This window comes from Canis aureus, chromosome 18 (genome assembly GCF_053574225.1).
Source record: "Canis aureus isolate CA01 chromosome 18, VMU_Caureus_v.1.0, whole genome shotgun sequence".
Lineage (NCBI taxonomy): Eukaryota > Metazoa > Chordata > Mammalia > Carnivora > Canidae > Canis > Canis aureus.
Window position 1 is genome coordinate 29,902,753 of NC_135628.1, and position 27,516 is coordinate 29,930,268.

Consider the following 27,516-nt stretch of genomic DNA (forward strand, 5'->3'; position numbering starts at 1 on the left):
TGAGCTAAAACCAAAAGTCCCACGCTCAGCTGACTGAGCCACCCAGGTGACTATAACAACTGTTTTTTGAAAGTCCTCATCTAACATAAAAATAACTTGAAATATGAATAGACTAAATATAATTCTACATCTTTCACAGATGTAAGTTACTGTTTTCCTACTAAAATGTTATTTGCACAATTAAGAGAACTAAAGGTAGCCCCAAATGACTCTTTCTTTCAGATCCCCATGTATTTATTTGAGATAGAATGTGTGTGCATGAATGGGGGTGTGCAGAGAGAGAGGGACAAGTGGGCTACCAGCTTAGTGTGAGGCTGGATCCTAGGACCCTGAGATCGGGACCTGAGCCAAAGTCAGATGCCTAACTGACTGAGCCCACCCACCCAGGTGCCCTAAGACACTATCTTTACTATTAATGTGGGCCATTATGCTTTCTTAAATGTTATCATTACATTATTTTTTGTTTCTTTTGCATAAAAAAGATACACCTGATATTAAAAAATCAAGGAAGAATAACAAAAGCACTGTCTCTTTTGCATTTGCCAAAAGAATAGCTCATTCAGTGAGTTACTTAAACCTTTATTTTCGAAGTAGATAGTTTACAAATATGACCCTCAGAACATTTTTTTGGCACTCTGGTCAATGCATGTCAAATTCAGAATAAGCCCAATCATTCCATTTGGCATTTAACTATCCAAAAAACATTTTCTAAAGAGACTCACGGCATCAATATCAACATTAGAGTGCGCTAAGAATGAAAAGTATTCTTGTGTATATTCTGCTAATATTAGTACAATTTTCTATTAAAAACCCAGAAATTATTCTAAATCATCAAATATTTTATTCCCTAATAGACACCATGGGAAAATGCTGCAGAAACTCCTAATGACAACCACAATCTTGCATTAAAGTGATTCACATTAGTCTGATTATTAAATCCCTGTCATATCTCTCAGGTTTAACTGTTTCAGCAAGGCCTTATTCCATTGAGTAAAAGTGTTAAAAAAAAAAAAAAAATCAACATCAAAATCAGAATAGTCCAAACGGAAAAAAAAGTCAAATTGAGACAGTAAAAAGTCCTAAAATTCCTTTAAGGTATAGATTTTTAAAATTCCATGGATCAGATATTCATATAATTTATCTAAAAAGTAAGCTTCACAAAGAATTTCCTACTTATTTTCTAGCTGTTTATTCTAGTCGTTTTGGATAACTTCAAATCATTGTGTAATCAAGGGCAAAAAATTCTAATAGGTATATGATTTTCTTTTCCATTGTATTCTCATGCCTAGTATCAACTTTCTGCTATCACCAATGCTGAACGCGGTGGTTTGTAATTTTGATTTAGTCTTAACATGTGACGTCACGCTTTATAAAGTACTTGAGAGTAAGAACATCATCAATGTATGCTTTAAAACATAATCTACTACTTTTATGATCTTAAAAAGTTGACATTGAGAAAAACATGTCTTTGAGTGAAATCATTGCTTGTTCCTGTATGGATGACCCTAAAACTGCAGCCCATATTTATCTTGGAAATATTTTAATGTTATATTTTTTATAATTGGTTTTCTAGGGGGTTGTTCTCCCTGGAATGCTGTCCATTTTCTGGCTTGCCAAATTTACCAGTCCTTTCTAGACTTCGTTCAAAATCCCACTTTGTCCAGGAATTAGCCCTCCCACTGAGCTCCACTCCTTCTGGAATTCACACTCCTGTTTGTACTGCTCTGGCTGGGGATTGGAGAAGGCTGTGGGGAGGAGGGATCATTTGAGCTGAGAAGGATTTGAATAAATTTGATACAGAAATGGGTGGAGGTGGGCATTCCAGGATCAGGAAGCCTGATGGGTAGAGGAGTAAAAACATTGCTCCAATTAGAACTGAAAGGCAGGTAGGTATCAGAGATGCCACTTGAACAAGCAAAGGGTTCTCAAAGGTATCTAACCTATGGACTGATATAAGCAGGACAAAGCTTTAGGATGATTACTTCATTCAGTTCCTATTGGTTCAGGGGTTGGCCTATCTCCTGAAAGATATCATACCATCCTCCTGGAGGAAAAAATGTCTTATTCTTTGGGACTCATTGGTCATAACAGATGAACACCAAGATTTTTCTTAATAACATATCAATTCTGAGATTTAATTATTAGAATTGTATCTCTTGTGACTGTCTCCTTAAAAATAATTTTTATGTTGGGGTGCCTGAGTGGCTCAGTCAGTTAGCATCTACCTGGGCTCAGGTCATGATCTCACGGGCCTGAGATCAAGCCATGCATCATCATTGTCTGGCTCCCTGCTCAGGGGGAAGTCTGCTTCTCCCTTTCCCTCTCCCTGTGCACCTCCCTACTGCTTATACTAGGTCTCTCTGTCTCTTTCTTTTTTTTTTTTTTTTTTATTTATTTATGATAGTCACAGAGAGAGAGAGAGAGAGAGGCAGAGACACAGACAGAGGGAGAAGCAGGCTCCATGCACTGGGAGCCTGATGTGGGATTCGATCCCGGGTCTCCAGGATCACGCCCTGGGCCAAAAGCAGGCGCCAAACCGCTGCGCCACCCAGGGATCCCTCTCTGTCTCTTTCAAAGAAACAAATAAATAAATAATAAATTAAATAAATAAAATAAATAAATAAATAAATAAATAAAGTTTTCTCCCTCCAATTCCCAGAGCTCTGGTTGTGCTTGGCTGTCTCCCAGAGACCATCCATAATCATTTCCTACCAGATCAGAAGAGGCTACTTAGTGGGCCTGCTTTACTCCACGATCAACAGACCAGGAAGAAATTCTACTCAGAGGGTGATCAATGTAGTTTAAAGAGCTGCTTTGTCTTCTAGGCTTAACACAATCCCACAATAGACAATCAAATGACAAGAGACAAAACCATCAATTTTCTAGCCTAATATTGGGAAGGGGGTACTAACTTTTTTCTTCTGATACAGAAATAGCTTTCTATTTTTAATTATTGGAGCAGTTCTGTTACACACAGATAAGAGGCACCAGCATAGTTTTAAATTGCACAGTGATATAGGTAATGTAAATATGAGATGAAGCTAGAGATATACTAATGTGTACTTCAGCAATATCTGGCAGTGATATTGGATTGGCTACATTGTCCTTAGACATTGTGAAGACTTCACCTTGAAGCTTAATTAAATCTTTAAAAATCCGTCAAAGTCTGGGAAGACATGTTAAAAATGATATAAAAAATCTCCATGTCGGCCTTGGGAATCATTAACATTTAAAAAGTCCAAGACATAATAAAAGAAACCTAAATACCAGGATATATTAAATTATAAAGTTGTAAGAATCCAGGAAGTAAGTGTGAAAATAAGCATTTAGTTAAGCAAACCCTGAGTAAGAATCTTGCAGGCACAAGTTCTGAGTCTTATATTCCTACATTAATATACTTGTCCTAAAAATGCTGATATTGCTCACAACAGTTTTGGTACTTCTTTTTTGGAAATGGTTTATAAGGAATAGAAGAAAATCGGTATCTCCACTTCATTCACATCTTGCTTTTTTCCTTTAAATTCAATATATTTACACCCCTTATTCAGACTCGTCTGCAAATTACTTTGTCATTTTCCAAAAAAGATGAAAATTAGCTTCCAGTGAGATATTCATAAGCCTGTGACACAAGCACTGAGCAATGCCACCTACCTCTTAGTTTTGTGGAGAAGCTAAAATGTGATGTGAACAGTTTATGGAAATGCATTGTTCACAAGATCATCCTTTGCAGATTTAGGTATAACTGTTTTAACATTAAATGAATAATTGCATAAGCTAAATTCCAAGTATAGAGAAAGAACATTTGCATTCATATTATTTCTTCTGCTTTGTTAAACAACAACAACAATTTTTAGAGGCTGTAATACTTCCAAATCCTCCTCTTAAAAACTTCATTATGGAAAATTTCAAACATACCCAAGAGTAGAACAGTTTAACGAAATCAATGTACTCATCACCCAGCTTCAAGTGTTAACACAAGTCAATTTCTTCATTAATACTCTTACTCGGTGTCTGTCTCCTATGGTCACAGAATTATAGTGAAGCCAATCTCAGATGCCATATAATTCTCTCAAATAATTCAGAGTATATCTCTAAAAGACAAGGGATCTTTTAAAAATATAGCTACAATAATTCTTTCAAACCTAAAATAAAATAAAATTCCTTTTTAAAAAAAGATTATTTATTTATTTATTCATGAGAGAGAGAGAGAGAGAGAGGCAGAGACACAGGCAGAGGGAGAAGCAGGCTCCATGCCAGGAGCCCAACGTGGGACTCGATCCTGGGACTCTAGGATCGCACCCCTGGGGGCCAAAGGCAGGCGCCAAACCTCTGAGCCACCCAGGGATCCCCTAAAATGAAATTCCTTAAAAGTGTCAAATATTCTCTCAAAAAAAAAAAAAAATGTACCTAAGAAAAGAAAATCGAACGTCAAGGAAACATTATCCTGAAAGATGCAACGCTCGAAAACAAGCTATTCCCCTGCAACAAAAAGGAAACAGCATTCTCTAAAAGCAGAGAGTTGGAGGTCTGGGGCTATAATGGGGGAAATCCAGGAATGGCATGCAAAATGTGTAACATGTGCATATTAACATTTTTTTATTCCTTGGTTGACAGCATTCATCAATCAGAATGTCAAGAAGCCTGAGAATGAAACATTTAAAGACCTTCTGCCCTTGGTTATGGCTGTGTGCGCTCCGTGCCACATCACCTCATATTGCCAGGAAGGATTAGTCAAGTAGGGAAACAAATCCACCTAAAATAACTCAGAGATCAAACTAAATTCAACTCAGCAACCAGTGAGTATACACTGGGTGCCAGACACTAGGTTACGATTTTGAGAAACAAGAGTAAATTAGTCCTAGTTAATTCATAGTTGAGAAGGAGGAGGGGTCAAACAGATAAATAAGAACTATCATAGAATGTCACGAAAAAGGTACTTGCTTCAGGTATTTTCATGGGGAGCCAGATGAAGAAGCAATGATTAGGGTAGAGACTTTGAGCTTTTTAGTTACCCCCCCTTCAAACCTATGAAGTAATGTGTTTTCTAGCACCTGTGATGCCCTCACTGAATGAGATGGGAGAGGTGATCATGAAAGCTGGAGAGAAGAGTTTACATGAAGTGGTATTTTGAAAGTTAAGCAGTCCATCAGATCTGAGGAGACAGAGAGCCCTGTGGTGAGGGAAGGGAGGGCATTCCAGGAAGAGAAAAGCAGGAACAAAGAGGTGGAAATTACTGGCATGTGAGGGAACCAGAAGTGTGGTGACCTTAGTGTGTGGGAGGGGCTGGCTGACTGGAAATGCCGGCTGGGACCAGAAGTTGGAGCCTTCCAAGCAAGAACTGAACCTCTGTTCTGTGGCCAGTGGAAAGCTATTGACATGTTTTAAGTGAATCAATTCCGTCTTTACAGAGTTATGTCTCATCATGCTTGGGTGGATGATGGGTGGGTGTTCAAGGTTTACTGAACTGGTGGCATCTTGAATTAGCTGGATGAGGAGAGTTGAGAGAGAAGCAGGCTTCTTAGGAACCCGCTGGAACAGGCCAGGAGAGAGGTCTAGGGTGGCAGTAATAGAAAAGAGACACAACAATTTCAGACATTTCAGAAAATATTATTTTTTAAAAGGTGACAAAAGAAAAAGAGAGACCAAAGCAAATTTTTAATGCAGTGTGGAAAAGTGTGTTTGTATGCTCCAGTTTCTTTCAAAAAGTGGGAATATACATATAAGCTATAAACATATAAACTATGTTTATATGAAACTTCTCAGGAAGGATCTGAGAGAAACAGATACCAATGGTTGCTGGGCATGGAGAAAAGACTGGGAAAAGAGGTAGGGAGGAGGCTGTTGTACCTGTGGCATGCTGAACCACACAGATGTGTTCTCTCCTGACTACTTGAAGATTACAGAATTTCCCCTTTACTGCCATCCACGTAGGCAGAAAATAGCAGAAAGAGAAAGGTTTTGAAGGCACATCTGGATTCCAATTCTGGCCCTGATACTTCCTAACTGTGGGGCTGTGGGCAAACTTACTAAGTTATTTTAGTTTCTGTCCTCTTTCTCTGCTGAAATAGAGGTAACATTGACTAACTCAGGTCACTATAACAATGGTAAAAGTAGATTCTATACAATAAAGCATCTGCTAGAATATCTGGCACAAACCAAAAACTCCGTAAGTGGGTGGTAGCTATTTTATTACCAATAAAACTTCTTTGACATGAATACGTTCATAGTACAAGAAAAGTTCCTTGATCAAGTTTAAGGTATGCTCATTAGCTAACCTTATTCCTACATTAAATATTTGCCCTGTACAAAATGATTAATGTAATCCATCAGATGAATGCTATCCATTACGCACCGGTTTCTAGGAATTTAAACATAGTATTTATCTGCATTTCTGGGTAGGTGTTAAGTTTTTTAAATGGCATTGACTAAATTCACTGAAGTCATGTATTCAGAGGACTAAATGCCACCCAGATGCCATAAAGCAACAAGAAAATAGGCAATAAGTTGCTATCCTTGAGGAACTGACAACCTCAGTGAGACAAACAGGTGTGACCTTCAAGCAACCATGGCCCCAATTTGGCACAAGAGATGGAAATACTGGCAATGAAGTACCCAGTTCTAGAGAGGGATCCGCCGAAAATGTTACATCACATGTTAGAGGAGGTTACTCTGCAAGCATTTGTGGGTTTCTTCTGCATGCTACTTATGTTTTAAATCAGTTGTAACTGTAGCAGGAACAGCATTCTGAGCGTTACAAAAGATTGGTCACTCTCAAAAGCCTTACTACTTGGTCGTTTGAACAGGGACATCATTATTAAAGCATCATCACACAACAGTTTCTTTGTTATACACTGAGATGAATAATTACGAAGTATTTTCATGTGAGATGTTCTGGCTCGGATCTGCCTCAGCCTGTAAAGATGAAGCCTTAAAAAGAAAACAGCTGGAGTTTAGAAAAGATTCTGCTAAATGCAGGAAATAATGATGAACATCTTCCAGGATTTCAGAAGCTTTCGTGAATGCTTTAAAAAAAAAAAAAAAGGAAAGAAAGAAAGAAAGAAAAAGAAATAGAAGCATTAGAAGGCCAGATGAAAATGCATTTCATTTCATATGTGGCACTGTGGGGAGAAAGAGTGGTTGGTGGGGGATGCTTAGCAAAAAAAAAAAAAAAAAGTCTACATAATTATTCAAATATTTCTCTTTGAAGTAGATGCGTCTAGGAAGAAAAATCAATACAAGTCGGCAGAGAAAACCACAGTAACACATGAACGTTAATTTCTAAGGAAGCTTTCATTGATGCCGTAAATATGCTGCGGAGGCGCGCCCTGGAGCAACGACTGACTCCGTCTTAGCTACTAAGTCTCGCTTCTGAGCCGCAGGAGGGTTCACACTTGTACTTACCCCCTAGCTACTACCTACGGGGGAAACTGCAAGCTCGCTCGAGGCAACCTCCAACGGTTGAATGAAGGTTGGATTAGGAGGCTAATCTACGGCTATATATAGACAGCAACACCAATGTAATCTCCGCCCTCTTCCCCCTCCCCTCCCTATTTCCATAAATCTCAAGATCTGAGTTACAAAGAGACCGGGAACTCCAGCCGAGCGGAGGCCCTTCCTTCCCCCTTCCCCCCGGGCCATCGCTCCTAAACCAAGTATTAGTTTAAGTGTGAATTGCTTCCAAACATCCTCAACAGGCACCACGGGGCGCTCAGATCCGGTTTTCCTCCGCGGCGTCCACAGGGGCCGGAGGAGATGACAAGCAGAGTGTGTGTGCTTTGGCCGGAGGGGGGTGGGGAGGGGAGGGGGGGAGGCGGTCGAGGCTGGCCGAAGGAGAACTACCCCCTCTGGAGAGCCCTCCCGCGCCGCGTTCAGCTCGCCCGCACTCCCCCATCGCGCCCCTGGCCCGAGGCCCCAGCCCCGGCCTCCGGGGGGCCGCATCTGGCGGTCCACGCCCCCGCCGCTCTGCACCCACCGCGTCCCGCCGCGTGGCCCGCCCCCGCCGCCTCGCGGTCCCGGGTCTCCCCGCGGCGGCCGGACGTGGCGAGCGGCGGGTCCTCAGCCTGGGGCGCGGCGCGCGGCATCTGCGACGGCCGCGGGGGAGGCGGGCAGGCTCCCCCACCCCGGGGCCGGGAAGCGCCCCAGCGGGCACATGCTTCCTGCCGCCGGCTCCGGCCCGGAGGGGAGCCCCCGGCGGGGCGGGGCGGGGCGGCGGCCGCGCTCCCCGCAGCCTCCCACGCGCCCCCCGCACCGCCCGAGTCGCTCCTCACCTGTCCGAGGAGGTAGCGGCGACGCGCGAGGCTGCAGGCTGCGGCGATCCCGGCAGCGGCGGTGGCACCCGCGGCAGTGGCGGCGGCAGACAATGGAGGAGTGAAGGACAGACACATTGACACCGACCCACGGAGCCCGGCGCAGCCCCGCCTCCCGCGCCGCCCCGCCCCCCGGGCCGCCCCCCGCTCGGGCCGCGCCACTCCCGGGGGAACCCGCGGCCTCGTCGCCGCAGCCGGGGGCCTCGGCGCCCCGAGCAGCCAGGCCCGGGCCCAGAACTTCAGGAGAGGGAGCCTGAAGGCTGCGTGCGCCTAGACCTCTGAGCGGAGCGGCAGGGCGCGGCGGGGAAGGCGGAAGACGACTTCCATCCCCCCCCCTGGTTTTCTCCGTTGGGTTCTTCCCGGCCGGGCTGCGCCAATGGGAGTCTCCGGCTGCCGCCTCCTGTGGCTCCGCCCCCCGGCCTGGCCAATGACGGGCGGGCGGGCGGCGGCGGCCGCGGGGCCGGCCCAAGGACCTCCCGGCTCGCCGGAGCTCGCCAGCTGCTCGCCAGCCCGCGGGAGGGGGCCAAGCCTCCGGGCGCTTCCGCGGTTGGCTGCTCAGCGCCCCGGCCTCGAGTTGCCCCGCTGCGCTCGGCGTTCCTAACACACGCGCACACACTGCTTCTTTTTCTAATACCTCCAAGGAAATAGAACCGTCTTCAAGCTGGCGGGAGCAATGGTGCACATAACGAAAGGCGAGCTGACCCGGGAAGAAAAGGAGCTGCTAGAAGTCATCGCGAAAGGTATGGGCGCTGCTGGGCTGCGGCGGGGCGCTCGCAGGCCTGGTCTTGGAGGCGTGGCGGAGCCTGGAGGCGGCCCTGGCCGGGCGGACCCTCCGCCGCGGGTCCGGCGACGTTGGTGGCCTCGCACCGGGAAAGCAGCGTGTCTCCCGGCCTGGCCCGGGACCGGCTGCGGGGGTGGCGAGCAGGGGAGCCAGCAGCACTGCTGCGACAGGAGCTGGAGGCTGCGGCGGTTCGTCTTCCGAATCCGATTTTTGGAAAGAAACACATTTCCAGGCCCCGGCTCAGATCGTTAACGAGCGGCCCCTGGGTGTGGGTCCCATGGTGCGCCTTCTGCAAAACTCTCCAGGTGATTTTGACCCTCGCCTGGCTTGGCGACAGGGGGAGGCCTCGGGTTCTTGGAAGGGTGTCTGTCTAAAGGGCCGTTTCGACTTCCGGAGGCCGAAGAATCTGGATGCCTCGGCCGTCCCCGCCCCCGCCCCCGCCTGGGGGGGAGGTGGTGGGGTGGGAGGGAAATCCTCTAGAGAAGGGTTCTTTCCAAGGGCACAGAACTAGGTCTGTCCTTTGCTACCCGGAGGGGTCTGCGTCCCGGCCTCCGCGGCCTCCTTGCAACCCGCGGGGAAGCCAGGAGGTTGGCCGGGCGCCCGCAGCCCTCGGCGCCCTCGCCCAGCTCCGCTCCCCGCCGCGTGCTCGTCAGCGCCTGCCCTGGCGCTCTCCCGGCGCCTGTCCCACCTCCGCAGCTTCGGGTGCCGGGCCGCGAGGGCCGCGGGGACCGGCCGGGGGCCCTGTTTCCCCTCTGCCCCCGAGTGGACGTCCCGGAGGAGTCCCCTGCCGAGTCCCGTTACCTGGCAGGTGACAGCAGCGTGACTACGTGGCTTCTCCTGCACAGGCACCGCGGACACAGTTTACGCTCCAGGATGGAGGCAGGCACATCTGCACATCTGTCCATGCAGGCTCCCCACTTGCCAGCCCTCTTCCTGTCGGGCAGCCTGGCTCAAATCTGGACCCTCGGAGAGTAAGGCAGATTTATTCTTAATACTGACAAGGGGAAGCCTAGACGGAAAAGAGAAAAAAAAAAAAATCGGATTTGAACCCCACTGGTGCAGATGAGCCCAAGGCCACCTGGTCTGATCTCAACAGTTTTAAACCAGTCACAGCTACATTTATCCTAAGTGATCTTTGCCCAGGACTGTAGGACATGGAGTTGGTGCTTTTATCGTTTGTGCTGCACGGTTCTGGCCCCTTTTTTGTGTTTTGTTTGTTTGTTTGTTTGTTTTGTTTTTTTGTTTTTTTTGGTACTGCATGCTTTGTGTCCTGCGGTTACTTTCTCCCTTCCCCGGGTTGGCTCTGGGATTCAGTTCTAACACGTGAGCGCCAGCTGTGAGCCAGGTACTGTGCTGGGCAGAAGGAAACAGGATCCGCTCAGAATCCACCAGAGATGCACGTTCTGCTTTTAAACAGTACAGAGCTATCGGTTTGTCAAAGTATGAACAAGTGAGCAGTTTTATAAAGTGGAAAGGGAAGCCTTGGATGCTTTTGTGGGTTTTTTTTTGGGGGGGGGGGTGTACACCAGTCTTTATTTTGAAGATGGTATAAACGAGAATTAATGTAAAGTTTAGTCTGGTTACTGCTGCTGTTTCTGGATCCACAGTGTACATCACGTTGCATTTGTGCACAGACACAGTATGGTTCACCGATTTCATTGGCCCAAGCCATGAAGAAATGAGACTGGACTTAGTCGGTGATACATTCTTTTCAGGTGAAGGTCCATGGGACATCACTGTACTCTCAAAGAAAAATAATGGGAGATATGAGAAAATAACAATTATAATCTACCTTTATTGAATATTGAATATGAGCCAGACATAATACATAGCACTTTACATCATAATACTTAGCACTTTACATCTGTTGATATATTTGATTTTGATGCCCTAGGAATTATTTTTAAGCAACAGCATGATGAGACCACATGGGGTGGTGGTTCACCATGCAGATCTGATTTGGAATCCTATCTCAATCATTTGCTGGTCACGTGGCCTTGGGCAACTTACTCTTACTGAGCTTCCGTTTCTCCATGGTACCTACCTCACACTCTTGTTGGGAGGATCAAATGAGTTAGTGCCTGTAAAGCATTTAAAATGCTGTTTGTGTTATCTGTTTTTATGGTATGTACAGTGATCTCCACTTTATAGTCATAGAAACGGAGGAACTGAAAAGTTAGATAATTTGTCCGGTGTCACACTGAAAATAAGTGGCAAAGCAGAGATATCATTTGGCCTGTGGTCCTAGAAATGCACTGGACTTGAAAACAAACTAAACTAAAACTGAAACCAGAACCATAGCAGCCCATTCCATATTCACTTCTAGAGGCAATTTAATTTCAGCAACGCAGTATCATCTGTATTAATTAATCTAACTTATTATTTTTTTAACTTATTATTTAAAATAAAATATTTTAAAATAATTTAAAATTAACTAGTTTTTAAATTAATTTTAACTGTTACTGATTTTATAGTTTTGTGTGCGTTTAATTTGTAAATTTTTTTGCAGTTGAATGAAGATCATAAGCAAAGCTTGTATTAATACGCATAAGAAACTTTTTAAAGTGGGTGGGTAGAAGTTTTTAATTCTTTTTTTTTTTCCCTTGGTTACATTCTTAACTTTGAGAAGTGCTAGATTAGTCAGCACTAGTAGTTGGAACTAACAATAAATTTTCAGCCAAGTGTGACCTGTCATTTTGGCCAATCCAAAATAAACTCAGCAAATTATTGAGTATCTCTTTTCTGCCAGTTACTGCCCTTCAGAAGTTAAGCTGACTGTGAGTGAGACTTACAATCCAGAGAATACAGCACATTGCTTCTAGACACTTTCAGAACACTTTCTTCTTCAAATCAAATGCTAGGTAGTTTATAGATTATCTATTTGTTGGAATGCCAAGAAGTTCCAGATAAAACAGAAGCTCTTTCATATATACCATTCATATCATAGTTAATGATGGCATCCATTTTACATTTAAGAAGAGAAAATTAGGATCACTGAAGCACAGCTGATGAGTTTATGTTACGTGTACATTGACCCATTCTTCTAAATTCTGATATAGTTTTTGTTAAGCACTGAAGAAGCACTATTTCAAAATACATTAAACTTTCCTTAAGGGCATAAATCAGAAAATCTTCCATTACTTGTTTAGTACCTGAAATCTCTGAGATTGTTGACTAAATGAGAAAATAAATTTACTACTTTTTTTCATTATTTACATAAAAGGATTTATGAAGTAGACTTGGACAATAAGGTTTATTTCACCAACTATGTTTAGGTATAATTAAAGTATGATAGATGGTGCATATTAGTGTATTTAGACCTATAGTTTTCTACCAAAGTCATTATATTAGGAAAATAAAATTAGAATTCATTACACATTTTCCTCATTTGCTCATCTGTTTTCCAAAATCTGGAAGCCCAAACAGTTGGAGAAAAAAAGCTCCATCCTGGTCCCTGCATTTCAAAAGGCTAACTGGTATTCAGTGGTATATGTATACACGCCTCATCTTTACTTATTTATTTTAAATTACTCCCTAACAAGACAGATTTAACTTAGATTGTTGGCCATTGGGATAAACATTTCATAGAATCATTGACCTGTTCTCTCACGTGAGCCAAATGTTTATAATCGGAATCCCTATCCTCCCCCTAACATGTGGCATGCTTTGACATGCTCACAGTCCCTATAGTATTGTCCCTTTACTGAGTGAACACCTGACTAGGTGGAAAAATAACTTCAATTATTTCTCACTGAATAATGGATATCAGCCAAAGTATCATCCTGAAGTGAAATTGGGGTGCTGGAGTTTTTGTTCTGTTATAATTCCTTTCTAAAGGTGGAGGAGAAAGTCTCTGATGAGAAGGCCAGGTGTGGATAATGTTCCATATAGAACTTGCTTACATGCTTGAGGGCTTTACTCACTTACTCTGTAGCCCTTCAGAGCTATAGCCAGTGATATTACCTGCCCTCAGATGGAGTACAGTGTCAGAAAAATGCACTATTTACAAGATAGCTGCTCTCATGACCCAGGGACTTGTAAATCATTCACTTGACACATTTTCCCAGCAGAGCTATTTCTCTGTCAATCTGGGAGACATTTCTCTGTCTTTTCCCTCTTGGTATGAGGCAACCAGATGCCTAAGGAGCAGGTCAGGGAGAGAGAAGCATGCTAATCTTTATTCTGCATTCCACATTTAACTCTGGGCAACTAGCAGAATTTAGCACATTCTGCAACTGTAATTTTCAGTTTATAGAGAGAAATAACTCCTAGTTGTGGGATGCTCCTTTTCTTTTATGTCCTTTTGGAGGAGAGGCTTATCTCATCCTTTCTTTCTGAGAACATTCAATTTCATTGTTCCCTTCCCTGTCAAACCAGAAATTTTTTGGCAGAATGAGTGGGCTGACTGTTATTAATGATAATAGCAACATTCTCTCTTTAACTACTTGCTTATGTCAGTATGCCTTACAGAAGACTGGAAAAACCTGACAGGTGCAGCCCAATTACAGTGTATTTCCAAATTTACAAAGGACTAACCTTCAGGTTTATGTTAGAGGACGTTCAGTATGACAGTCTGAGTGCTGACCATAAGGCACTTTTATATGGAAGCAGGCTTTAAAGAAATGTTTACCTAAGCATTTCTAAACCAAGAATTCTATTATAAGAATGCTCTTATCAATTCACAGGGCCTCGTGATGACAGGGCATATAAATACTGACTACATTTTGAACTCCAGTTATTACATTGACTGGAATTTAAGCTTCAGATGGTGGGTTGGACTACATGCTCTTTAAGATTTCAGTATTAGGAGTCTTATTTATGCTTTGTGGTTATTGTATCACTGCCAAAGGGAAAATATGGCCAATTTAATATACTTTAAGGTCATTGGAAGTAAAAACAAGATGGAGCTATTTTGGCTTCTGTAAATCAATTCTTCTGGATAATTACATTGTGGAAAAAATACTACATGTTGATGCTTTATTTCCTAACAAGCTAACCAGACTAGTTTTAGTTTTACATATAACCCTTTAAAATTTGTTTCCATGATGTTAGTTTTTTTTCTGTTGTAATGATAAATAACTAATTTTGTATTTCTTTCTTTTCTTCCTTTTTTTTTCCTTTTCTTTCTTTTTTAAAGGTACTGTCCAAGAAGCTGGAACATTATTAGCCAGCAAGAATGTTCGTGTCAACTGTTTGGATGAGGTAAAATTTAAAAAGCTGAATAAAATGCTTATTTTTATAAGAATTGATAATATATAAAATGCAATGGTAAGAGTTGTTTTCTAGCATTTGTGCTCAAGTTATACTCATCTCTAAACGAAATGTAAGCAGTTTACAAAAGACAAAAAAGTATATAAGAACATGTTTAATTTTATTAATCAAATAAGAACAAATTAAACTAAATCATCATTTCTGTAAAGTGTGGGAAATATTGGACTTCTATATACTAATGGATTAGGTGTAGATTGGCATCACATTTTGGAGAAAATTTTGGAATTGTGTCATTTTTAAACGTGCATACTTTTGATAAAGTGATTCTACTTCTAGGGAAAGCTAACCAAACCTAAACCCAACTTTCTAGAACAACTGCTCTTCAAAATAACTTTCTGTGATGATGGTGATGTCTTTTCTGAGCTGTCCAATATCAGCCATTAGCCATGTGTAACTAGTAGCTACTTTATGATACAGTGTGGCTCTAGTACTAGAAAGTTAACTGAATGTCAGTTGCTCGTGCAGAAAGAGGAAGGAGTTTTATTGACCTTTTACCCAAAAATGAGTACCAAAATTAATGTCAGACAAAATAAAGTTTAAAGCAAAAAATTTAAAAAATTTTTTAAAAAGATAAAATGCCTTTCTCCTAGATTAATTTAATAATCAGTAACCCACCAAGAATATAGTAGGTGTAAACCTTCACTTATAAGTTCATAAGCTTTGAGATTCATAAAGAAAAAGAATTCAAACAAGAAATTTGTAAGGCCACAATAACACCTTTGAGAAACCACCAGATTAAGTAACAAAAAAGTAATATAAGAAGCAGAAAATTTGGATAGCTAATTGATAGTCAATGCACTGTATGTAAGATGGAAAAAAAATAGTACATTTTCTTTTACATGGAACATTGATAAAAATTAGTCTATGTATTATTTACTGTTTTATAAAGGAAACTAGCTAATTTCAAAGTTCGACTAATACAGAATACATTGAAAATAAACAAAAATATGATCCAAATAATAAAACAACCTGAAAGTTTTATTTTAATTCTAGATAATTCTTGGGTAAAAGAAGGAATAGAAGTAGAAATTGTCTACTATTTAACACTGAAAATACAACATTCATCAAAATCTAGTATTTATCAAAAGCTGTGCTATGTGGCCAGAGTGATATTCAGAGGAAATTTTTCAGCATTTATTATTGTACTTTCAATCTATGTGTTCTCAGCTTTTACCTTGGAATTTTAAAAAAGAATTAGGCTATACTCGAAGAATAGAGAAAGTGAACCAGTGAACTAAAATAGAAATAAACAGTTTAAAAAGCCATCAGGCACAAGCAACAAAAGAATAAAATAAAATAAAAATTTTTGTGCTTCAAGGTATATCATTAAAAAAGTGAAAAGATAACCCATAGAATGGTTTCATAAATCATTTCTGATAAAGGACTTATAACTATAGGTTATAAATTATTACAAACTTCTGCAACTCAATAAAAAGAGACAAATAATCCTATTAAAGAATGGGCAAGGGATCTGAATAGATATTGCTCCAAAAAGATACTCAGATAACCAATGGGCACATGAAAAAATGCTTAATATTAGCTGCCAAGGAACTGCAGTGAGATACCAGTTCACACCCTTTGTGATGGCTATAATAAAAATGCAAATGAAAAAAATGCTCAGTATTAGCTGCTATCAAAACTGCAGTGAGATACCATCAATTCACACCCACTGAGGTAACTATAATAAAAAAGATAATAACAAGTACTGGTGAAGAGGTGGAGAAATTGGAGCCCTCATTAATTGTTGGGGGGTGAATGGTGCAGCCACTCCGGAAACAGGTGGCAATTCCTCCACTGATTAAATATAGAGTTTCTATATGACCGAGCAATCCTAGGGATATACTTAGGAAAAATAAAGCATATGTCAACACAAAAGCTTGCTTATAAATGTTTATAGTGGCATTATCCTTAATAGCCAAAGCTGGAAACAACCCAAATGTCCCTTAACTGACCAGTGGATAAACAAAATGTCATATATCCATACAATGGAATATTTATTCATAAAAAGGAATGAAGTCCTGGTAAGTGCCATAACATGGACAAACCTTGAGAACATTTGCCGAGTGAAAGAAGCCAGTCACTAAAGACTAAATATTATATGATTCCATTTATAGGAGATGTCCAAAATAGGCAAGTCTATAGGTATAGAAATTAGACTAGTGTTTTGCCTAGGACTGGGATAGAGGGCAGGGGCTTGGGGTGGGGGTGTGGTACATAAGAATGACTGATAATGGTATGTGGTTTCTTGTGGGGTTAATAAAAATATTCTAAAATTGATTGTGATGATACTTGTATAACTTCTGCAAATATATTGAGAACCATTTAATTGTATGTATTAAATGGGTGAATTGTATGGTATGTGAGTTATATAGCTCAATAAACCTGTTTAAAAAGAAAAGAAAAAACAAAGTTATCAACCTAAAGACCAAAATATTAGACACAGTTTGGAAAGTCTAAGAAAGAAAATAGTGAAATAAACACCAAGAAACTAAGATCATGACTGTAGTTATAAAGGAAATTTTTGTAAGTTTTTTGTTTAAGCCAGGACATATGAAAACTCGTATAAAAGTGGCTTCATAGAAAAATAAAAATGAATATATTCACCTCATATAGAAGCAGAAAAACTGGAATAACTAAGGAAAATTTGTATAAATGTATTTAAATGCTAACCACTTTCTAAAGCTGCAAACCTGAGTTAGCTCTACAAAACCTTCAAGGACTTCTCATTTTACACAAAGTGTACTGTTAGGTCATAAAAAGAAGTTACCCAACTCATTTAATAAAAGTAGCACAACACTAATGCTAAAATAGGAAAAAGCTGGAGAAAACCCCCAATTCAGTTTATAACTCAGTCATAAAAATACTAAGATACTACCAAATTGATCCAGTAGGTGTGAAAAGAATAATTACCAAAAAACTTTACCACAAAAAAAAAAAAGAATAATTAGATATAATAACCAAGTAAGGTTTCTTCAGAAATGATAGGATGGTTCAGTTTTAGAAAATCTTTCAATGTAATCCATTATATTACAGAATAAAAGAGAAGCAAATATGATCATCTCAACAGATGATAAAATTTAACATCCATTGATGGTAAAAGCACTTAACAGATTAGGATTGAATAGGTGTGTGTGTGTGTGTGTGTGTGTGTGTGTTTATAACTTGATAAAAGATAAAGGTTTGTGGAAACCTTCCACAAACAATAGCATACTTAATGTTAAAACATTAGACACACTCTATATTGAATGTTAAAACCTTAGAAGAATGAGGATCAAGACAAGGAGATTCCTGGAGATGCTTTGAGTAAACTGGGGACAGATTTAGCCTCCTTGATGTTTCTCAAAGGCAGTACTCCTCTCCCCGAGAGTCTCCTACCTGTATTCTGTTTACCTGGGGCATTCTTCCACTAGTGATTTAAATCCTCTGTGTCTTTGCTCCTTTCGGGAAAGGATTTGTTCAAATGCCACCTGCCCAGAGAGACATTTCTTAACTGTCATTTTAAAAATGATAATCTCCTTTTACTCTCTGGCATTCTATTTTCCTTTTACTCGACTTTCTTTCTCTATAGCACTTGTATTACTGTCTGCCTTGTAACTTCAATGGAAATTTAAATGTCAGGGACTTAGACTGGAGGGGCATGGAATCAGTTCATTGCTACCCACCAATGTCTGACTTATATTAGGCACTCAATAAATGTTTACTGAATGAATGCTTTAGGTAACGATAGAGAATTGTAACGTAATTGGCTAATATTGATAAATTCTTTGATACAAGAATTATAGGAGAGAAGCTTCAATTCTTTTTAGGGTCATTAATATCAAAGGAATTGTAACTGCTTGCTTTTCATATAGTTCAGTGAAGCAGACTTCTTCCAAAGTTGCCTTTGGGAAATGACAAGGAAGCGAGGATTTTTAGTCTTGGTGTTTCATTGAATCTAAGATGCCATAGGTTTTAAGACTCATCCAGATTTCAGAGATATTAAAAAGTGAAGGGGGTGGAGATTGGTGATAATATGTAAGATTCCAGTGTTTATAAAGTACAACTCAATTTCAGATATTAAAGATATTAAATAATAAGATATTAAAATATGAAAATAAAACCCTTATAACTGATGAATTATATATAACACTATGATAATATCTTATGAAACATTTTCTTTCTGCCTTCCTAATTTGAACAGGGATGGACATTAGGTATTTTATTTTTCTAACTGATACTAACTTAGTCTGTTTTTATAACTAGAATATGACATTTTCTTTTTTTTTTTTTTTTTTTTTTAAATTTTTATTTATTTATGATAGTCATACAGAGAGAGAGAGGCAGAGACATAGGCAGAAGGAGAGGGAGAAGCAGGCTCCATGCAACGGGAGCCCGACGTGGGATTCGATCCCGGGTCTCCAGGATCGCGCCCTGGGCCAAAGGCAGGCGCTAAACCGCTGCGCCACCCAGGGTTCCCGAATATGACATTTTCAATTTAATTTCTTTTAAACATGGGAATATTCTATGTCTAATAGATTGACAGCTTTTTAAATTATGCAGTTCCTTCTCTTGGTATATTTATACTGGAAAAATATAAAAATACTAGAAAGACTAGATAATTTATAGGATGGTAGCTTTATATCTGTGTAGAACATCAAAATTTATTAATGTTACTTCCTTTTTTCTTTGCCCATTGAAATGCTTCGACAAATAACAAACAGTATTATAAGTAAGGTAGTGCATAGTAATCATTGAATTCAAAATGTGTAATTTTTTTTGTTCTTATAACCTATTAAACTAAGAAATAGGAAAGTATATGTGATACCCACTTACTTGAAAAGTTTATATACATTTTATAATATATACAAATATCAAATCATTATGTTGTATACCTGAAACTAATACAATGTTGTATGTATTTGTACCTCAGTAAAGAAAAGAAAAGCTTAGTGTAAACTGTCACTTAACACATGTTTGGCTTCTATTACCCAGGATCAACCAACTCAGCACTGAAATTTGATATGAGAAAACATACACTGTGTTATAGACATGACCGAAATAACCAGTTCGGAGATTATACAAATGATTTGATTGGGTTTACTCATTGCCTCTTTAAAAATCTCTCATGGATTGGCTCTAAAAATCAATCCCTGTTAAGATTGCTGGTAAATAAGAAAGAAAAAGAGAAAGAAAGAAAGAAAATTAAGAAAAAAAAAAGAGGAAACAGTATCAGGAAGCAGGGAGGCAGACAGGTAAATGGACAGAAGCGATCAATACAGAGGACAGTTAAAACACAAGCAGACATAAATAAATGAGGACACTTTGCAATGTAACATCCAAAAATTTTGCACATCTTAATTCTTAAGCATCTTTTCACATTGTGTTGAAAGCTGCTTTAGATTTATATGTGTGTGTGTGTATGTGTGTATATATATATATATATATATATACACACATACATACAGACACACACACACACACACACACACATATGGCAGTACTACAGTGTCAGGCTATTCACTCAGAACTAGATAACCTTTCCTTGTAGGATGAAATTGCTGTGTGATTAACTGCCCACCTGCCTGTACCGTGTCCTTCCTTCCCACTCCCCCCACCCATGCTGCATGCTAGCTTCTAACATTCAGATTATCGCATCCTTCAGGGGCTACCACCCTAGTCCTGTTCTGAATACATTTTTGCCTTATTCAAAAGGTAATAACCATAGAGTTCATTCCCACTTCCTCAAAGCTGCCTCTGTAGTAAGATCCTGATTACCTATATCCACCCAAGCCACTCCTAACCTTGAAATACCTCATCCTTGTATATACTTGTGTAAAGGGAGTCTTAACATTATAATCTTATTAATGTTTTATTACTCTTAAGAAACATTGACTACTACTGAGATATCTCCTGGAGAGCCACTTGAAAGGTTCCAGCCTTTCTATAATTCTCACATTAGTAGTCCTTCAAGAATATTGATGGCTTATGTTCATAATAATAGTGTGGAATCATAAAGAATAATTCAAAGTATTTTAACATTCAGAGACTTACTACAGCAAGAGATTCTATGTTTTGGAGTGTGTTTTTTTTTTTTTTTTTTTTAATGAAAAACAGCTTTGAGATTGTAGCATTTATATAGTTTATCCTGGTTTACTTTGGAAATTCACTTATAGAGAACAGCTTGTTCATTTATCTACCAAATAGTGTCAGATACCCAGAACAAATAAGGTTGGATGTTACACTGTATATGCACAAAACATATGAAGACTAAACAAGGTAGTGTAAATACCACCATTTCTCATATTTATATAATCACATGTATGACCAAATCATATATATAATTAAAATATATATGTGGTTTGGGGATCATTGTTTTAATTTAATTTAATGTACATTAATTTAATATACATTTCCTGCGTCTTGTTTTTCTCATTGGCAATAGTAATTTATGGAAATTTTCCCAGTTCAATAGAGACAGATGCATTCAGTCAATAGCTTCACAGTATTCCATGTTGTGGATATAACATGCTTCATTCAACTTTCTCTTTGATAGGCATTCTAATTGTTTTGAGGGTTTTTAAAAAAAAAAAATTATGTATTTGTATCTGTTGGTTCATCTGTTTTCCCAGGAACTAAATATATGTGATAGAGATGAGAGCCCTGATGATCTAGATTTGGTGCCTGCCTGGCCATTTTACTGGTTATGTGAGGTTGAGCAAGTCTCTAAATCTGTTTGCTAACCCATGAAAAAAAATCAGTAACAAAACCATTGATTTTCCTCAGCAGTTTATGGAAGATCCAAGTGAGGAATCAATATAAAAGTACTTAACAGATTATAAAGATGAATTTATTAATTCATATTCTTTTTATGTTTTTAATTTAATTGCAGGAGCTGTTTATAGGGGAAGAGGTGAATAAGTAAAATTAATACTTTTTTTCCTTTCTGTTAAAGAATGGAATGACCCCTCTAATGCATGCTGCATATAAAGGAAAACTTGATATGTGCAAATTACTTTTACGACATGGAGCTGATGTAAATTGTCATCAACACGAACATGGATACACAGCCCTCATGTTTGCTGCACTTTCTGGTGAAGTTTTAACATTTATTCTGATATATTAATTTTAGTCACCCATTCTAATTTGTTATAAGTCCATGAATACTTTTAAAGTAAATGTTTATTTAGTAATTTTAAGATCAGTTCTTATAGAAAAGGTAGGAATTGGTTTTTGAAAAGTTATAATGTGTGAAATATGTTATATAGTTAATTTGGTGTTATATTTCTTTATGTATTTAAATTACCTGATTGTATTGACAATTTATTTTGTGTAGAGTTAAGGAGTTGGATCATTATTCTTTCAGGTTAGTTATATTGATGCTCTGTATCTTTGTATTTTGAAGTAATTTGAAAACTTCTTTGTTGTTCTCTTAAGAAAATAGCTGCTATGATAGACCTCTTTGCTTCACTTAGATTTATGTACTAAATTATGCTGATCTAATCAGAAACTCACTCTTGTTGCTTATGATTTTGAATAAAGACAACTGGGAAATATTTAAAATTAAGTGGAGTTAATCTGTAATTGTACATTTTTTAAAGAAAATTAAGATGTAATAGAATATTCTCACACTTTAAAAACAGTAATGTGTATTTTTATAAGCCTGGAACAGGAAAGCATTTCTGAGTATGATATATAAATATATAATTCAAAAAGGACAAAATTGAGTGCCTCGGTGGCTCAGTCTGTTAAGCATCTGCCTTCGGCTCAGGTCATGATCCCTGGGGTCCTGTGATCTAGTTCCACATTAAGCTCCTTCCTCAGCGAGGAGTCTGCTTCTCCCTCTGCCCTTCCTCCTGCTTGTGCTCTCTCTCATGCTCTCTTAAATAAATAAATACAAATCTTTAAAAAAAAAAAAAAAAAGAACAACATTGACCAATTTGATTATATATAATTTTAACATTTCCAAATATAGAATATGCCATATATAGAGTAAAATACAAGTGAAAAACTAAGGAAAATATTTATTTCATGTCTTATGGGGTTATATCAGTATATATTAGGAGTTCTCATAAATCATATAGAAACAAGTCCTGCAATAGAAAATTGGACCAAAAGTTGAGTAGAGAGCAAAAGAAATACAACTGGCTAATAAGCATATAAGACATTTTCACTAATAAGCAAAGTAATGCAAATTAGAAGAATAAATGGTCGTTTGTCACTTACTGTATTGGCAGAGATTAAGAAAGAGTGATAATATCCAGCACTGGCATAGGGACTTCTCTGTACCATTTTGGGATATGCACATTTGCCCAACCTTACTGGAAGTCAGCCTAGCAAAATGCATTTAAAATATGCATAACTTTGATTCTGCAGTGTTTTCTAGGAACTGTTCCTAAGGAAATCATAGTTTGAACTTGCAAGAATTAATGGAAAATGCTGGCCACTGAGTATAGTTTATAATAGCAAAATATCTGTAATGATTACATTAGTAATAGAATGCAAATAGAATAAAGGCAAATGGATGTTTAGAGAGAAAAGAATATAGAAAAATAGACCATCACCTGTTAAATCATTATTCCAGGGCCTGTGGGTATGAGGGTTGGGATGGGTTAGTAGATACTAAGTTGAGACTTCATTTTATCTCTCTTTATTGTTGATACTTTTTGTTTTGACTTTACACTAAGCATTATATTTAAGAAACATATATATATTTTTTGTTAACAGAAAGTGATAATTCTATCCTATTTTTGTATTGCCTGAAGGGGCTTTATAAAAAATTAGGTTAATTTTTATGAGGATTTTTATATTATTTTCCTCTATTGTAGTTATGATGTTTTAAAAAATGAAAATATTCACAAGATAGAAACCTAAAACTAAATGGAGAAAAAGGTACAGGTAAATTAGAAGAGGGTATTTGAATTATTCATTCCTTAATATTAACTGATATGTTCCTTTTTAACGTCAGGTAACAAAGACATCACGTGGGTAATGTTGGAAGCTGGTGCTGAGACAGATGTTGTAAACTCTGTAGGAAGAACAGCAGCTCAGATGGCAGCCTTTGTGGGTGAGTTTTTATGGCAATTTTAAGTTGTATCCAAAGTGTCCTCCATGAAAAAATATCATTTTGCTTCTCAAAGTGCAAATGCTGTCATGTTTATTATTTATTTATTTATTTATTTATTTATTTATTTATTTATTTATTTCACGAGAGACAGAGACAGATAGAGGCAGAGACACAGGCAGAGAGAGAAGCAGGCTCTATGCCCGGAGCCCTATGTGGGACTCGATCCCAGGTCTCCAGGATCACACCCTGGGCTGACGGTGGCGCTAAACCGCTGAGCCACCAGGGCTGCCCTGGTTATTTTTTAAAAAGAAAAATGTTTACAGTTTACTAGGGTTTATCTAACTTAGTAAACTATCCAGTGACACTTTGGAGAAAATGAGAAAGCTATTTTGAATTTCTACTTCATGAAATACAAAGAATAATGGGACCATTTTAGTTGTAGTTAAATGCTTTGAATGAGTATCTTTTATTTCTTTTTTTTTCTTTTATTTCTTTAAGGGAAGTAGTTTAATCTAAAGTCAAGAACATGAACTGTGAAGTCAATAATCCTCAATTGAAATTCCAGTTATGCCACTCAGTAGCAGGTTACTTAATTATTCTAAACTTAACTTTCCTCATCGTATCTTGGTTCATGGTTATTGAAAAGATTAAATGAGATGCTGACCTAAGGAGATTTACAGGTACCACTGAATGGATGCCATCAATTACTGTTCCTAATAAAAATTTCAACAGTACAATTTTTTTCATAGGAAGGAACATTAACAATAATATATAGCCACTTCATTATCATCCTCATCAAGCGCAAACACTTATTGTGTGTGCCTAGTATTTCTTGGTATATTAATCCTTTTACTGGGCATAATATGAGGGGTTTAAAGAAAGTGGCATGAATATCTGATCATTGGTATTTTGGTCCCATTGAGTTGGCAGTTAAGGACGATGGCCCATAAATGGAGAAGCAGATATATAAATATCTGATTTGTTGAGAATGCAGCAAGTGGGCTTTTGTGAGACTAATAAATTGTTAAACAAATACTTAATGTTCATAGTCTACACACCAAGCATCACTTTAGGTACTTTGGTTACAGTGGTGTTCATAGCAGTTAGAGGCTAACAGCAGTGACAAGCATTGTAGAAATATACTTCAAGGGAAAACTTAAGAGTTTCATAGAAATAGACCAAAGAGAGGGATCTTTTATCCTATTCCAAGGGGGTTTCGAGAGAAATTACATTTAAGTTGAGATCTAGTGGGAATTAGTCTGATATAGGAAGCATCAACCAAATATTTTGTTTAATTTTGTTATTAAATTATTTGAAAACTACTAGATGGTAGCTAATGGTAGCTACCAGTGTATAAGTCAGATAGTCACTGAGTCACTGTATGACACCTCTGTCAGAGCAAATATTATTTTATCTCAATTTTAGGAGGATTTGAGAAGAGTATAGTTTTTCAGTACAAACTTCAGAGGAATAATATTTATTTGCCACAATTAAGGGTGCTCTGGTTGTCCCTAACTCACCTCCAAGCTAATTTTGAGGGTGTCAGTACAAGAGGAAAATAAGACTAATCTGGGAATCTTGATTCTCATATTTTAGTTCATGTCTGCTGCTAAATCATTACAAGATCATAGACAAATCCATTCCCCTCCAGAGACCTCCATTTTCTGACCTGTGCCATGATGCTCAACAATTAGATCAAAGAAAGTTCTACCTAACTCTGTAAGTTTTCATTATTTCACAATGTAGCAAAACAGAGCTCAGACAGAGATTTGCTGACTATCCTCAGATCACAGGGCTAGAAATGGAGGAGCCTATTTTTCCAAAATAAATCCAATGCTCTTTTCCTTTTATTTTTCTTAACACTACTATATCCATAAAAATCTAAGGTAGAAATTGGCCACAATCCCATCTTAAAATGAAAGAACTAAGAATGATGTTTTCATTCCATTTTAATCTGTATAGATTAATTTCATGGACAAAAATTAAACTCTTTGATTGACATATTTTCCATTATGGTTACTCTTTTTAAAAAGTCATTGTCCCCTTTTATTGCCCTCCAGCAGAAAGGTTTACATAAATATGTGCACACATGTGCAGGATTTTTATCTTTTAAAAAATTTTATCTTTTAAAGATTTATCATACAAATATATTCCCTGTAACTTGTTTCCTTCACTGACCAGTATGCCTTGAAAGTCCCTCTCATCATCTCCGTAGCTCTCAATTCAGTGATGCCAGCAGCTACCTAATATTCTCTGATACAGGTGCCCAGAGTTCATTTAGCTCTCCCCTATCGCTAAATTTTACAGGTTATTTTTTTAAGATTATATTTATTTATTTAAGAGAGAGAGAAAGCATGTGTGAGTGGGGAGTAGAGGAAGAGGGACAGGCAGACTTGCCACTGAGCACAGAGCTGGACGCAAGGCTCAATCCCATGACCCCAAGACCACAACCTAAGCCGAAATCAAGAGCCAGATGCCCAGCTGACAATTTTTTAAAAATCACTTCACAATGAATAAAGTAATAATGATCCTTGATCTTCCATTTTTACATGGTGATGCTTTAATATGTGCAACACATTGTCAGAAGTACATGCAACACATTCTCAGAAGTACAATGACTCAAACACAGGGTCTGAATATATTTAATTTTAGTATAAGTCTTTATTGCTTTCCAAGAGGACATAGCAATTCACATTCCTATTAATGTCTTCATCAGAACTGGGTGTTTTCACTCTTTCATTTTTGCCAATCTAATAGCTGCAAAGATGCTACATTGTGAATGTACTTTCCCCTTATTATTCATGAAATTCAGCTGCTTTTGTTGTTGGTCATCTGTACTTTTCTGTGGGTGGCTGCTCATACTCATTACTTATTTTTTCTTTGGGTTGTCTTTTTTCGTATTGCTTTGAGGAGCTTTATGTGTATTATGGATGCTTTCTTTTTTTTAATATTTTATTTATTTATTCATGAGAGACAGAGAGAGGCAGAGACATAAGCAGAGGGAGGAGAAGCAGGCTCCATGCAGGAGCCCAATGCGGAACTCGATCCCAGAACTCTTGGATCATGTCCTAAGCTGAAGGCAGATGCTCAACTGCCGAGCCACCCAGGGATCCCTGGATGCTAACTTCTTATCAAATGTGTTTCAAATAGTTCATTTTTATAGCTTCCATGTTTCTTGTCTTGACAAAAGAGTTTTTGAGTATGGGTTAGATAAGTATTCTTCTAAATGTCCTTCAGATTATGTGTATGTGTGTTTTCAAGATTTAATTTTTTAAAGTTCATTTCCCCCTGGATATTTAGTTAATTGTGACAGTACCACTTACGAAACCACTCAACATTTTCCCACTGAAAATGAAATACCACTTTTGTGGTTCATTAAATTCTCTTATATGTGGTATCTATTTCTGGATCCCATATTCTCTTCCATGGGGCTGCTTGTCATTTTCTATATTAATACCACGTTGTCTGATCACATTGACTTTATTTTTTTTAATTTTTATTTTTTAAAGATTTTATTTATTTATTCACGATAGCCATGAGAGAGAGGCAGAGACACAGGCAGAGGGAGAAGCAGGCTCCATGCAGGGAGCCTGATGCGGGACTCGATCCTGGGACTTCAGGATCGCACCCTGGGCCAAAGGCAGGCACTAAACCGCTGAGCCACCCAGGGATCCCCCTTGATCACATTGACTTTAAAATGTTCCCTTCAGTTATTTCTCTTTGAATACTTTCCTCCTTCATTGTTTCCCCTGTTTTTTTGTTTTTGTTGTTTGTTCTTATTGGACTTTCATTAAATGGTTATGTAATTATTGGCAGAGAATTGACAACTCTATGATAAGATATCCTATTCAATTGCATGGTATACCTATATATATATTTTGTTTGTTTGTTTCTTTTACTTGTTTTTGGTCCTTTGGTCATATTCATCAGATTCCCTTCACATATGTTCTTTCTTTTAAATAAAACTACATTCTTTTAAAGTTTATTTCTAAATAGCTGATAGTTATTGCTCATGTTGTAAGGAGAATTCCCCCCACTACTTCCACACTGTCATTTCTAGCTGGTTACAGGTAATAAGGAGAAAGCTATGGATTTCTGTTTTTTTCTTGTCATTT

General features: G+C 38.6%; 2 protein-coding genes across 4 annotated transcripts in view; one reads left to right on the forward strand and one right to left on the reverse strand.

Annotated features, from left to right (window-relative positions):
- Window positions 1–8,424, reverse strand: part of BZW2 (basic leucine zipper and W2 domains 2) — a 63,086-nt gene extending 54,662 nt beyond the window's left edge. The window contains exon 1 of one of the 2 annotated variants that reach the window (XM_077856664.1): window positions 8,268–8,424. The gene's annotated coding sequence lies outside the window, so the exon portion shown is untranslated. The remainder of the gene's footprint in view (window positions 1–8,267) is intronic. The other variant, XM_077856663.1, reaches the window with a different exon arrangement.
- A 342-nt stretch (window positions 8,425–8,766) lies between these two features.
- Window positions 8,767–27,516, forward strand: part of ANKMY2 (ankyrin repeat and MYND domain containing 2) — a 36,565-nt gene continuing 17,815 nt past the window's right edge. Inside the window, exons 1-4 of one of the 2 annotated variants that reach the window (XM_077856660.1) lie at window positions 8,767–9,046; window positions 14,225–14,289; window positions 21,290–21,428; window positions 23,303–23,401. In XM_077856660.1, the coding sequence (XP_077712786.1) occupies window positions 8,980–9,046; window positions 14,225–14,289; window positions 21,290–21,428; window positions 23,303–23,401 (370 nt within the window). In that variant the 5' untranslated portion in view covers window positions 8,767–8,979. Of the gene's footprint in view, window positions 9,047–11,586; window positions 11,656–14,224; window positions 14,290–21,289; window positions 21,429–23,302; window positions 23,402–27,516 lie in introns of those variants that run through there. The other variant, XM_077856661.1, reaches the window with a different exon arrangement.